Source organism: Mytilus galloprovincialis, chromosome 11 (assembly GCF_965363235.1).
Source record: "Mytilus galloprovincialis chromosome 11, xbMytGall1.hap1.1, whole genome shotgun sequence".
In the NCBI taxonomy this organism is placed as follows: Eukaryota; Metazoa; Mollusca; class Bivalvia; order Mytilida; family Mytilidae; genus Mytilus; species Mytilus galloprovincialis.
In genome coordinates, this window is record NC_134848.1 from 36,934,867 (window position 1) to 36,950,048 (window position 15,182).

Below are 15,182 nucleotides of genomic sequence, written 5' to 3' on the forward strand. Positions count from 1 at the left end.
TTTTGTAGGTGAAAAACATTCAAACGAAAGATCTAAGAGTTTTGTTTGTGAACTAAAATTGAATTAAATACACTGTTCTATATTTATAAGTAATAAACATTAATAATACTGATTTTTTCGTTTATAAACGTACGCTGAGCTTGATTTTTTGTTGTTTATCATTATATAATTCATATTAACCTCTAGATTTTATTTATGTGTGCTACTATTACTATGAGTTTAGTTATATCAGGTTAAACAATACAACTAAAGGACGATATGTTTTCTTTATTTGCAATACAGTGCAATGTTCAATCTAGAATGTTTCTAAGGTGGAGTGACTTCAGACCTGTAAAAGAATGAATTATTTTAACATCTTTTAATTAAAAAAAAATGTCCCAAAAAGTTGTATTAACAATACTTCATCATGTGATTTTTATTTGTGTGTTTTTTTTAGTTAAAACTGGATTAACATGTTATCTTATCTGCATATTCAGATCAAACTTTTTTTAAATTGTTGAAAAAATGAAAAGTAAAAAAAAAGTATTTGAAAAAAGTACAATAGAATGAGATAATGGAGATAGATATTTACAATTTTAACCTGTTAACGTATGTTGTAAAGCAGGTGCGCGTTTAATCGACATTCAAAATTTTTTTTAAAATTATGTTGGTGGTTAAAAAATTATGTGATGTTACCGTCCCAAGGGATCTCGATGGCTTAGGGTCTAAGTAGTTCTACTACTTTAATCACTAGCATATTAACACCGGGATTGTGATTTTGAACCCAACTCCTGTGGGTGCATTCGACTCCAATCTAAATTTATGTAGATGAAACGTGCGTCTGGCGTACTAAATTATAATCCTGGTACCTTTGATAGCTATTGATCGGAGGTATGTGGTTTTTGTCGGTCACTTCGGCTTATGAAATAGCCGGAAAAATGCGCTTAAAAGTGTTGTTGAACATTGAAATAAATCAAATCATATCAAATTAATGTCTTGATAAGTAATAGTTGTCATAATTTGTTTACTAATAAGTAAAGGTTGATTTTAAGGTGTTTGTATAAACTGGCACTACACGATTGATTTTGTACAATAATTATTATTCGTAGATGTGTCTTTGTGGTGTGTCTTAGACTTCTTTAGTTGATATTTTTGTTAGTCTACTTGTTTCTTGTTTTGCTCATTCTTGTAGAAATACAAATGCTTAAAACCATGCTATAAGTTTAGAATTATTATGATTACCTGCAACGGCGCCCTGAAAACCAGCATTATAATCAACAGCAACTTCGTTCCGAACATAGTCCGAACGTACGTCATCGTATTCGTCATTTGGTCCCGGACCTCCAACTATTGCCCCATACAAGACGTGTGGATTCGAATACTTCATTTCATAAAAATCATGTGAACATGAGGCTGGAATAAGCGGACACGAGCTAGAAAAAAATACATTTTGTTTTGAGCTGTTAAAAAATCAGTATTTTATGATATTAGTGTAAAAAGTTACACGCATATTTTCTGAATTATTCAGTTTTATAATTTGCTTTAACTCATATGTATTGTGCTTGATACATGTAGGCATTTTAGTTGGTACAGAAGTGTACACTGAAGCATAATTGTTCACACATCGTTGTCAATATTATGGAATTTGAGGTGACTGTCATACAAGTGAGAGGTTGAATTAGCTATCAAACCAGATTTTATCCCCCATTTTCTGCATAAGAAAATGCCTGTGCCATGTCAGTTATATGAAAGTTGTTATCTATTCGTTTGATGTGTTTGAACTTTCGGTTTTGTCATTTAATCACAGACTTTCCGTTTGGAAATTTTTTTCTGAGTTAGATAATTTTGTTATTTTACTTTTTTTTAATCGTTTGACTCCATATTGAAATAACTTTAAATAAATACTGCTTCTTTCATCCGTTCATCCGTTATTAAAGTCCTCTTTTTCTCCCCTAAAACGACATGTTCAGCAAAGTATTTGGTACTACCATATAAATTTTCAATCATTACAGAATCTTACAAAGCTTACTTCCTTGCTTGAATTGGGTGCCACGTGTGTTGCAGGATATACTTCCCTACCAGAGCACCTAATATTTTGTGGTGTTCGAGCTGCTCAGTCTCAGTTTTCTATGTTAGGTTTTTTGTCCATTGTCAGTTTATTTTTACTTTGCTAATGAGTTTGAATATCCCTCAGATATCATTCACCTCTATTGAACTATAATTTAATTTTGGATGTAACGCATCTTCTGATTGGCTGACGTTATTTTGTTATGAACCCAGACATAATTTAGTCATGTGACCGTGAAGTCATCAACGTTTTTTCATGGTTTTCTATGGTTTAAAATGGAATTTAGAATTAAATTAGAAGAAATGACTGTAATATTTTTTTCTGTCTATTCGAAATAACATAAAAATTGTGGTGCACACTGTTGAATAACCCACTACGCGCGTTATTCAGTGTGCACCAAATTTTCTATGTTATTACTTTATAGACAGAAAAAATATTACAGTCATTCCTTAATTATACACACGTTACTCTCTTAAGCAACAAGACGGGTGCCACATGTGGAGCAGAATCTGCTTACCCTTCGGGAGCACCTGCGATCAACCCTAGTTTTTGATGTGGTTCTTGTTATTTGTTCTTTAGTTGTACATGTTGTGTCATGTGTACTAGTATTTATCTGTTTGTCTTTGTCATTTTTAGCCATGGCGTTGTCAGTTTTTTTTTTATTTAATAGTTTGACTGTCCCTTTGGTATCTTTCGTCCCTCTCTATTAATATCTTAAGCAACACGACGGGTGCCACATGTGGAGCAGAATCTGCTTACCCTTCGGGATCACCTGAGATCAACCCTAGTTTTTGATGTGGTTCTTGATGTTTATTCTTTTGTTGTACATTTTTTGTCATGTGTACTAGTATTTATCTGTTTGTCCTTGTCATTTTTATCCATGGCGTTGTCAGTTTATTTTTGATTTAAGAGTTTGACTGTCCCCCTGGTATCGTCAATCTTTTAACCTGTCTTACTGCTAAATTTAACCATTGAATTAGGAAGAATAAAATATAAACTCACGCTGCTCTATGATGTTCATGTGATGGAGGGTTAACACCAAACCCTACAACATAACTCCTTCCAGTATCACCTAGGATATAACCTATTTGACTTTTAGCCCAGTTTCGATATTTTGTGGGGTTTATTCCAGCTTCAGCCGCAAGAAGTGCCATAAAAGCATTATTTGCTACGAAGAAAATAAAAGTTAGTTTAGTTTTTGAACATAAAAGCCTGTGAATCTAAAAAATAAAACCAAACTGATGTACTTTAATTCGGCAATACACTTTTTTTAGTATGTCCCCTGGAGTACATGTATCTATACATTTAAATATTTGTTTAAATACTTACGCCATTCCATATTAAATAAAGAAAACACGTTTTAAATCAACTGCGTCCAAACGCATTTTTTTGTTTACTTTCATCAGAAAGTCTAAACAAAAAAAATATGAAAGCAAAATATGTACGAACGTGAAAAAACAAAGCATTTAGACCTACGTTTTACATTAAATTATCTCATCATAGATACCAGGACTAAATTTAGTATAAATGCCAGGCGCGCGTGTCGTCTACAAAAGACTCATCAGTGACGCTTGAATCCAAAAAAGTTAAAAAGGCCAAATAAAGCACGAAGTTGAAGACCAAAGTTATCTCTGTAAATTTATAATCATTGTCTATTATAAGCCTATAAATAAATATTTACTATATATGTAAGGAAAAAAAATATGTCTACTCAAACATTACCAGTATGTCTTAGAGAACCCCATTTAGTTCGGAATGCCAGGCCTTTTGGTGTGTAGGGAACTGCATTGGGACCTGTCGCCCCAGGTAACCAATTAGTGAATGTAGTTTCAATGTCTTGTTTGTAAACATCTTTCTTGGTAATCTGGTATAGCAAAACCTTACAAAGGAAAATCGAATAATGGTATAGTAGCCTTGTTAAGACAAATGTTTTGGGTTAACTGTTTACTTTTACCTGTCGACAAAAATATATTAATTTAAAGAAATTTGAACACAAAATTTCAGAAAGAAATGGATATATTGTAGTTTAAACAACTCAAATCATTGAAAAGCTTATTTTATCACTACTTTTAATATGTGATTGAAACGATAATTGCTTTTAAACGAATTACTTAATCTTTCTCTGTAGAGATGTGACCGATGAAAAATTATTTATGAAGTTTAGACATATTGTCATTACTTGCAAGGACGCCTTGAAAATGACTGGACACATTTCATTAATATTTACTTACAAATTAACTATTAAACTTTTGATTTTTTAAAATACTCAGACTTTTCTACCTCCGGAATATATAATCTTAGCTGTATTTGGCAAACTTTTAGGAATTTTGGTCCTCTATGCTTTTCAACTTCGTACTTTATTTTGCCTTTTTAACTTTGGATTCGATCGTCATTGATAAGTCTTTTGTAGAAGAAACTCAGGCGTAAATACAAAATTTATTCATGCAATCTATGATGGGTTTATGAATATATACCTGTTACAAAGATCATTGACAAGCTTGATTTTTCAATAATTAAGTATGTGATTAAAACGGCCAGCTAATTCATTTGAAGATTAAAGTTTATGTAGTGTTCTGTATCTAATGAAACGAGTAGAAACAAAAACATATTTGTTTTCCATTACAACTCGTTTCTGAGTATAGTAGTTATCAAAGGTACCAGGATTATAATTTAATACGCCAGACGCGCGTTTCATTTACATAAGACTCACCAGTGACACTCATATCAAAATATTTATAAAGCCAAACAAGTAAAAAGTTGAAGAGCATTGAGGACCCAAAATTCAAAAACGTTGTGCCGAATACGGCTAAGGTAATCTATTCCTGGGATAAGAAAATCCTTAGTTTTTCGAATAATTCTATACCTACCATTGAGGCAGTAAACTTGCTTCCCCATGATTGGCCCCACTGATTTCCGTGTTGATGATAAGTTTCGGCATCGGTCAAGTATTGAGTGTTATTTGTTGCTAAGTATAACATGGCTGCTCCAACTGCCATTTCATCTTTATATTCATCTGATCTGTAAAAAAAAATAACATACTGAGTTCCGAAGTAAATTCAAAATGGAAAGTTCCTAATCAAATTGTAAAATCAAAACTCAAACACATCAAGCGAATGGACAGCAACTGACCTGGTTGATAAAACCAGGTTTTATAGCTAGCTAAACCTCTCCAATATATGACCACCACATTCAATTTCATTATATTGAAAAAGATGTAATCCACATTAAGTCTTATTATAACGTCTTTCACAAAAACAATGTTATGTCTATGCAAATTTTATTTATTGTCAATAAAGGCAACAGTAGTATACTGCTGTTCAAAATTCTTAAATCTATGGACAAAAAACAAAATCGGGGTAACAAACTAAAACTGAAGGAAACGCATTAAATATTAGAGGAGAACAACGACACAACATTAAAATGTAACACACACAGCAACGGACTAAGCATTAGACAACATCCGATGAGAATAACCAATATAACATCAAAACCAAATACATGAATTTGGGATAGAAAAGTACCGTGACACATCTTATAGTAATGTGAATTCACACTCAAAAATAGGAGAAAACAAACGACACAACGTAAAAATGTTACACACACAGAAACGAACTATGATATAAAAATGGCCATTTTCCTGACTTGGTACAGGACATTTTTAAAGAAAAAAAATGGTGGGTTGAACCTGGTTTTGTGGCATGCCAAACCTCGCACTTTGATGGCATTGTTAAATATAACATTAAAATGACAACATAATAATACAGGACTACAATACAAATAAATAGCAGAACGTATTAGGCATAGAAACACATGAATAATAGATAACAAAAGGCATCAGGTTTAAAATTCATTACGTCAAAAACGCGCCTCGTCCAAACAAGACATACCAGTGACGCCCAGATATAAAAGTTCGAAAGTAAAAAAAAGTGGGACAAAGTTGTACAGCTCTGAGGATCAAAAGTTGAAATAGATTGTGCAAATACGGCTAGGTTTTTTTGCTTGTGATAAGAACATCCTTATAATATAGAACAATTTATGCTATTGCAAACAGTAAATTTTATCAAATGAATATAAAAGAGTTACATGATCAAACTGACGTTAACTAATTACAGAAAACAAAACCATAATACGTAATGTATTGAAGACCAACACAGAAAATAGACACATCCGACTCAGTGACAAACCAGGCCTGAACCGAAAAAGTCATAACCATGACGTCACATACGAAGTGTTGAAAAGGTACAATATTACGTCATGCAGACATTTGAATTTCTGAAACAGCACAAATATGACGTCATATTTGAAAAATTATTTCTAAAAAATAAGATAGAAATAGGATTGAATAAAGATTATAATAGAACTAAATACTGATGTTACATCTAAACACAATGCACATTGCAATACTAATTAATAGCAATTAACTATGTTATATATATGTCCGGTTTGTTTTGAATCTAACTTCAAACATAAAAATCGTACAGATTACCTTGAACAAAATCAAAACTAATAAATGAAGGCGGTGATTAATTTTCTTTACCATAACACATGAATTTAATAGAAAAGACGTCAACCAATTTGACAAAATCCGATGAAAATTACAAATATAACATCAAACTAAATACATGAATTTGGGATAGATAAGTACCGTAACACGTAACACGTTGTGTTTTCTACATCTCACAATATGCGTAAACGCTGTCACGAATTGTTGCCTTTGTGCACCTGGAGATATGTTTGCATTGTGTTATACTTTACGACACCGCCGATTCACATTCCAATTTTTCAGCATTTGTTGAAGACAAAGATCTAATTTCAAGTAGAAAAAATCTGTTTTTCATTTTGTGTTTGATTTATAAAGTATGCAAGATTAATCAATTAGACTCGAGTGGGATAATATCAAACAATTATCACAAATAGAACCAATTAAAACATGCGTATAAAAGAATGAACTATTTGGACACAAAATCACTAGCAAATACATATCAAGAATCACAATACACATGCTATGACTGCTGACACTCGGACCCAAACATAAGCAAAGTAGTAAACAATAATTCCAGTTTAAATAGAAATTTGGGGAATGAGATGTCGATGAAGTAAATTTTCCAGCACTTTACTATGGGTGACAATTTGAAGTTTCATATAGGATTTGAGGTTCATTTTGTTGAGAAAACCAGCTGCAAAATAAGTAGAAAACATAATCTCATTTAAATAAGAACATATTAAGACATTTGTAATGATTTTCTACATCTCACAAATTTGGAAACACGTACGGAAATACTTAGACAAACCTACAAGATTTGAGTAGACATCATACACATTCTTAAGATATTAATTTGGTTTAAATATCATACCCGTAGAAGGGGCCAGCTTCCTTTACACTTTGACTGTATATTCCTGGATAAGTCTTTCCAAAAGTGTAGATCTGCTTGGAATGATTTAAAAGCTTGGCAGAAAACGCTGGATCTGAAAACATGAACATATAATTCATGCCAGTGAATCTATATGCAATATTACAATTTAATATATAAGCAAAACCCTTTACGTTTACACTTGCATTATTTGGGTAGACAACAAGAATTCGTAGTGAAATAATATAATATCTTATGTTAAGTACACGGGCAAACATGATAATATTATATATTGGTCGTATTCCATGTTAGTTACCATATTGACTATCAGATGACATTTAACAAAAAAGAGATACAGAGTATACCTCAATGGGACGGTCACCTATCTAAGTTTCATTCTACTTTCATATGCCTATGTGATCTTTTTTCATAGAGACTTATCCTTACATGTTCATCGATGTTCTCTTGAATCCAGAAATGAAGCCAGAGCTATAACACACATTAAGAGAAAGGGTTGAGTCATGCAAAATTGTATCATATCAACAGGATCAATTTTTTTTTTTTTTTTGAAATGGTAAAAACTTGTATAGGATATATATTTTGTAAAAAGTAAAATAACAAAAATACTGAGATCCGAGGAAAATTCATTGTTCATTAAATCACTATTATTAACCTTTATCTTTAAACACCATTGATGCAACAGCCATTGCGGCTGCGTATTCCCCAGCTACGTCACTTCCTGGTTTATCAGATGTCACTTTAAATGATGGTCTCGCCATTGTCATGTCTTCTGGTCTTCCCCAGAAATTGTGATCTAGATTGCCATCTCCTACCTTTATATAGAATACAATATTTATTATTACAAGACCGTGAATTAGATCAGCTCATTCTTTATTTCATTTGAAGCAATGTTAATGTAAAATGCGTGACTGGAGTCCTACTGCATATACAATGATTTCAATTATTAAATGGGCTTAGACATTTCATACTTTTTTCTTAACCTATCTGACATTAAATATCATAAACTAAGGAACATGTGGATTGTAAATAGTAATTGACTAGTGTTTTTACAGTATATTCACCATTGATTGATTCAAATCCGTACGTCGTGTACATTTGCATCTCTCCCTTCATGAGAAAGGAGAGTCAATTTTATCTATCTTCAAGCATGTGTCTTTTAACAAATAATTACTTGTTATTTCTACTATAATTGAAGATAAAAATTGATCAGTTATAAAAAAATCTTCATTTATTTTAATATCAATGATAACATTAGGCTGTACCTGAATATAAAGTTCATTTGGTCCTGTATGACATTTGAGTAACCATTCTAGTGGCCAACGAATACAGTCATACATGTCATCCAATTGTCCGCTTGCTTTGTATGCGTCTTTGTATTGTAGGAGACCCCAGGTCAGTAAAGTAACAGCACTGGCTTGTGGAAATCCAAATTTTACATGATCACCAGCTACAAATACAAGAAAACATATCACATTAATGATAATGGTCCAACTAAAATATAGTTCATCTTTCATGAAATGCGTTTCTATTTTTCTGTAGTTGAAAGTACTATTCCATGTCTTATGTTTTATGATATCGACAAGCTATAAAGTTCTCGAGCAGTTGGAAATGCATGATATCACAATGGTTAAAAAAAAAATGATAATGCCTAGATAGATTCGAACAACGATTAAAAGACAATTATCGTATATCTAAAAACAAAATACTGTGGTTTCGTTTATTTTCGTGATTCCAACTCTCGTTAACTTAGGATAACTTGCATTTTAGTCGAAAGGAGTAGGTCTGGTAATGGCCTCAACGTTACGGTTCATCAGATGAAAGATTTTGGACACTTTGCAAACACTAAAGTGTCTACTTCAGTCTAATCGTATAGTGTATGTAAAAGATTTGAATCGATGTAGTCATAAAAGACGCCCAAATTCAAGCTTTAATATGAAAAATCTATCAAATATGCCATAAATTGTCACTATTCAGATGGTTTTTGACAAAAATGAAAGTGGCCGCATCCGTGTACATTCTCAATCTTTATATATGTTATGTATAATCATCAAATACAATAAACATTTACACATAAAGAATGAACACAAATGCGGCCGCTTCGATTTCAGACGGAAACAGTCTAAAAATTAACCAACATGCTAAAATTTGAAGATTTCAGTAATTTAGTATGACTTTAGGATGCTAGTACACGATAAATGTGCATTGTATTGTCAAAAAAGTCCATACATATATATAACAGAAGTTTTCTACTTTCCAATAAATAGCAAAATGTTTACATGTTGACGATTTTATAAAACTTTGCTGTATTTTGGGGCCAAAAACGGGTCTCACTGGGCCTACTCCTTTAATTAGTGTTGCAAAAATCTGCATCAGTCTGGTTCTGAAAATGGCTATCTAATTTACAAGTTATCCAAGCCTTAGTAAAAATGTAAAACATGAACCAAAGGAAATATTGACATTTTGCATTTTATTGTAGTTTTGTCCAACAAAAACGAACAGAGCTTATCTACGGACGCCAAAAAAAACTATGTGTTACATCTTAAAAACAAACGTCATTGCTTTTTGATAGAAAGTATCCGTTTTAAAACAGACACATGTAGTTATGAATATCATTTCCAGATAACTGTTTGATTCACTTGTCTTCCGCTAACCTTTGCTATTGAATTTTTCAACGGTTTGTTTCGAGCATTGAAACAAAGAAGACGAAAACACGTCTCGCGTACCAAATTACAAACTAAGAAGACTCACACATGGGTGTAAAACAGACAATAGTAAATCCATGTGCTAACCCTATTTTTGTCTTAATCATTTATTTTCACAAAAAACATGATTCTGGAAATGAACCTACCATCATACCATCCGCCTGTTAAATCCTCTCCGTTTTGTCCCCTGTCATTCAGTGCTGAGTCTCCTCTCCACGGTATTTTATTATTAGCAGGTAGTTTGCCGGACCGTTGCGCACGATAGAACATAATAGATTTCATTAGGACTTCATCGTAATTGTATTTTGTACCATCGTCTGCAAATAAATTAAAAAGTAAATAATGATAACATATTTCTATCTTTCTTTGTGCAGGATTAATGCCTGAAAAGTTGATGAAAAATCTAGAATACAAAATTACAGACAGAGCACTCTCGGCATATTCAGGACAATTGCGGTTTAGAATTCAGATATATGCGAACATTTTTTTTTATAAAACTTATGAATTTGAAAGTTGCATTTTAATCGTTTAGAAATGTTTATGTGTATTGAAAAATTTGTCATCAAAATACAATTTCTGCAATGCAAATAGGCAAATAAATCGATAATCTGACGTATGATCCATTAAAGAGGAATTAAGATAGGATATAGGATAGACAATTAAAAGGCATTAAAAAAGGATCATAACGTCATCTGAAATAACTTAACATAAAAGTTCTATAATTTGCTTATAGTTTAGATATGTTCCTCGTAGTATATTATGTATTTTGTATACTTATTTGTGTCAATGATTTAACACACAAAGTTCCATATTATTGAAAAACTGGTAACTCTATTGACATTTGACGAAAATTCAAAGTTAATCTATTTGCTATATTACTTGTTCACATCCATTCATTATGCTCATAAAAATCAACAGATTTTTGAAACCCTGAAATTTTTTCTTAATATTCACAATATGGTATCATTGATCTTTGATAATAACGTACTATTTGGTGGTGTTGGTACATTGTAAGTGTCGTGCCCCATGTTTTGCAAAATTGCTTGCGCAGATGGAACACTTCCGTCCTTTGTTTTTCCTTCTACCATAATATCAAACTGGTGTTTAGTCGTCTGAATGCCAGTGTGATCTTTGTTAACAATATAATGAACTGTTTCATTGCTCGAATCTTTTACAAATTCCAGGCCGACTGAAGACTAAAAAAGACAAAATATAACAAATTTAATAAGTCTGTGTTTAATTAGAAATACTGAATTGTCTAAAAAATACTACTGAACAGAACTGAATTGACTGTGAGAGAACTGTCTCAACATTACAAAAATTTCCTCATTGAAAATTAACTGAAAAAATCAACATATCTGAATTTATTGATCAGACTTTTCACACCTTAACATTAATCTCATTTACCAGTGAAAGACAAACAAAAATGTCCATTTTACAACAACTTAGGAACAACAAGATACATCTAGATGTTAACTTACCGTGAGTCCCGTAACTGCTTTGGAAAAGTCTATCTGCATTTTCCATCCGACTAAATCTTCAGTTAGGTTGAATATGAAGTGACCCTTGAATAGTCCGTTGCCTTTATCTGTCACTTGAACCATAGGAGTTGCATCAAGTACACCAACTATGATAGACAGAAGACAAAACCAGCGAATCAGCATCTTATTTTTTCTAAAATTAGAAAACTCCTAAAACATACAGCATACTTTTAAATACCCTAAATGGAGAACATTTTCCATTTCACTCAATATATATGAGTTACTCATATTAATGATTGATAACTTTTGTATTTTTTATTTTCTTTCAGTACCAATTCACACAGTGATACATTGAATAATACTTAACTCTTTGTATAAATATATTATATTTGAGTTTTAGAAGTTATATAGAAGAAAATTTTCAGAGCTACATGACTTTATAAACTAGCTAGTCTTGAATATTTTATAAGTATCGATTGACTAACAGTTATTTTATCCGTATAACCCTAGCTTCAAAATTTAACAAAAATACAACTACACATACCTTTCAGTCTTTTTGCATTTGTTGCATGGAACATTACTTATAAATAAGAAGTGTTATTGGAGCCAAAAGAATAAATACAAATTTCAAATACAATGGTTGGACGCAAGTATAGGCCACTTAACGGTCTTTGACAGTCTGGAAAACTCAAACCTGATAGCTGTCTACAAAAGGCACTTGCATAGAAACGCGAACCATGGCTAACAAGAAAGTGAACAGCGTTATTTCTTACGAAACAACGAAGATAAACAGAAATGACCGACCAGATGCTTTAAGAGAACATCATGATTTGCCACAACGTTAGAAAAAACTGAAAAACCATTTGCAACTAATTTAACTTCAATGATTGGTACGAATTGTCAGAGTAAGGGAAATATTACTTTTGTGAAACATTGTGTTCACTAAAAAAAAATGCAATTTATTTTTTGAGAGGAAATTAGTTATTTTCCCTCTTTTTGACTAAATGTTTTTTAACCACTTCACACTTGAAATTCCTAGATGTTTGGAATAGTAAAATCATCGGCGCCTTAACGTTGAACAAAGATCTTACCTGTCATAGAATATATATATTACAGACACTAACTAAGATAGCATGATATACCAATACCTTATCAATGATCTATATTTTGAACTTAAGTAATGACCAATATTCCGTCCAATGTCAATAGTCTTAGAGAATAAACCCGAGGAAACACGTCTTTCCTGTACCAAGTCAGGAAAATTGCCATTGTTACATAATAGTTCGTTTCTGTGTGTGTTACGTTTCGGTGTTGTGTCTCTGCTGTGTCGTAGTTCTCTTATATTTGATACGTTTCCCTCAGTTTTAGTTTGTAACCCGGATTAGTTTTTTCTCTATCGATTTATGAGTTGTGAACAGCGGTATACTACTTTTGCCTTTATTTATTAATAAATTTTAGTGAACAATTTCTTCTATTAATGAAGAATAATATTAATGAAGACACTAAGGGGAATTAAAAAAAATGTCAAAATGAAAAGCCTGGTATACGATACATTAGTGATTCAAATATGATTCTAAAAGGCTAATGGACTCCGAAGTAAATGAAGTTTTTTGCTTTATTGGGTGTATATATATGAAGCTATGTCCCGTTTGCATGGGGACGTGAAATGTAATCATAATTTCAACTGTGATATCTAAATAATTTTAGATATTCGGTAAGCAATTTAGAGAGAATGTTGAAAATTATAATTGGTAAAGTGCATATTTATGTATCAATCCTACATGTAGGTCAAAACACATTGAATGTAAAGTGTTATATTTCACAACGAAGATTGTCGTGAATAGTGCATGATGTGAATGGTTGTGTGAGGAAAAGGTGGCTGTTTTAATGAGTGTTGTACATTAATCATGTTCTTGATAAAATGTGCATGATCACATACTGATGAATCAAATTGCTATCTTCAGTATTTTTTCTCGTATTAGACAATAATCACATTTGAATGTAATTGATTTTAGTAAATCATATACTATCACATCGTTGGTTTACCCTATTGAAATGTTTCACATGATCAGTTGTAACAAGGATTAAATGTGGGGGTTGGGTAGCATGTGAGGGCTTACACATACATCATGATCTCCAAGACGGGAATAAATCAATTAGTACACACCCAACGAATCTAGTGGAAAGACGCCACGAACGGTCCGAGAACCGCATGACCGTTGCTTATAAGAAATGTATCGGTGAAAAAAATTAGCCTGAATAAAACATAAACACTTTCTAAAGTTTGATCCCGCCGATGTATTTATCCATTATCTTTGATTAACCCTAACCTCAGCGCAAACGCCGCTTATTGGGGAATAATAAACTATATCCCTTTATAATCGAAAAAAACCTCTTTGGAGTTACAACCACACATGATGTGGGTAGAAAACGCCGAAAATGATAAATGATTAAGCCTTACACGATTACACCGTAAAATGACCAAACAGAAAGACGATAAGTCAATATAGATATGGAGGGTCAACGAGATACATTCTTTAATTACAAATTATGCTCATTATACAATTTACTTTCTGAAGAGGAAAATTATTTTCCTGTTATGTCAAACATTATTTTCTACCACTTCATACGCTAGTATCGTAGAGGTATTTTAAGGTCATCTACGGAGCATAAACTTTGAACAAAGATCTTACCTGTCATAGGATATGCCACACACTGAATAAGATAGCATGCTATACCAATACCTTATCAATGATTCTTATTTTTGAACGGAGATCAAAATCAATATATTATGGCCTATGTTATGTTTAAGTTCTAAGTCTGATATACGACGCAAGTCGTATGATAATTAAAAGCTGTGAAACTCATATGTAAATGTATTTTTCAGTTTATTGGGTGTATACATGTCCAGTAAGGATTGAGTTGTGAAATACAATGCTTTTTTTAACTGTTATATCGAAATCATTAAAGCATTTCAGTAAGCTCAACGTAATTCAGGAGAAAACATTGAAAATTATGATTGGTATATGCATTTTGTTAGATCAAAAACATTTTTTTTTTGGACTCGAGCGTCACTGATGAGCTTTTGTAGACGAAACGCGCTTCTAGCGTAAATACAAAATGTAATCCTGGTATCTATGATTAGTTCATTCACAACCTCTAGGTCGATGCCACTCCTGGTGAAGTTTTAATTCTCCGAGGGTACCACCAGCCCAGAGGTCAGCACTCCTGTGCTGACATGAATTATCATTTATATGGTCATATAGACAAATTAACTATTTACAAAACTTTTGATTTTTTGAAATACCAAGGCTTTTCTACCACAGGAATAGATAACCTAAGCTGTACTTTTAAGAGTTTTGGTCCTCAATGCTCTTCAACTTCGTACTTTATTTTGCCTTTTAATTATTTTTGGATTCGACCGTCACTGATGAGTCTTTTAAAGACGAAAATCGCGCCTAGTATCTATGATGAGTTTATTCACATTTAGAGAAAGTTTTCTATTTAATAATAAAGATTGTCGTGTAAAGTGTAAGATGTAAATGTTTGTATGAGGGAAAGGATATTGTGTTCATGATTG

The 15,182-nt window shown here is 32.2% G+C and overlaps 1 protein-coding gene across 2 annotated transcripts; it reads right to left on the reverse strand.

Moving 5' to 3' along the window:
• Positions 1–250: 250 nt before the first annotated feature.
• On the reverse strand, positions 251–14,406 carry LOC143052102 (endoglucanase E-4-like). 2 transcript variants are annotated; one of them, XM_076225064.1, is made up of 12 exons: positions 14,296–14,406; positions 11,603–11,812; positions 11,110–11,317; positions 10,268–10,438; positions 8,682–8,866; positions 8,072–8,231; positions 7,402–7,513; positions 4,915–5,065; positions 3,770–3,926; positions 3,050–3,215; positions 1,222–1,412; positions 251–328 (listed from the first exon to the last, which is right to left on the reverse strand). In XM_076225064.1, exons 2-12 carry the CDS (start codon positions 11,783–11,785, stop codon positions 291–293), a joined length of 1,722 nt encoding a protein of 573 aa, XP_076081179.1. In that variant the 5' UTR covers positions 11,786–11,812; positions 14,296–14,406; the 3' UTR covers positions 251–290. The 2 variants fall into 2 exon arrangements, with proteins under 2 accessions (XP_076081179.1, XP_076081178.1); XM_076225063.1 differs by having other exon boundaries at positions 11,603–11,795; positions 14,296–14,384.
• Between the last annotated feature and the right edge of the window lie 776 nt (positions 14,407–15,182).

Coding starts and splice junctions, on each gene's coding strand:
- LOC143052102 (XM_076225063.1), bottom strand. CDS start 14,333: ATGCTATCTTATTCAGTGTGTGGCATATCCTATGACAG. Junction 11,318..11,602: donor AAGCAGTTACGGGACTCACG/GTAAGTTAACAT, acceptor TGTCTTTTTTAG/TCTTCAGTCGGCCTGGAATT. Junction 10,439..11,109: donor TGTACCAACACCACCAAATA/GTACGTTATTAT, acceptor ATTTATTTGCAG/ACGATGGTACAAAATACAAT.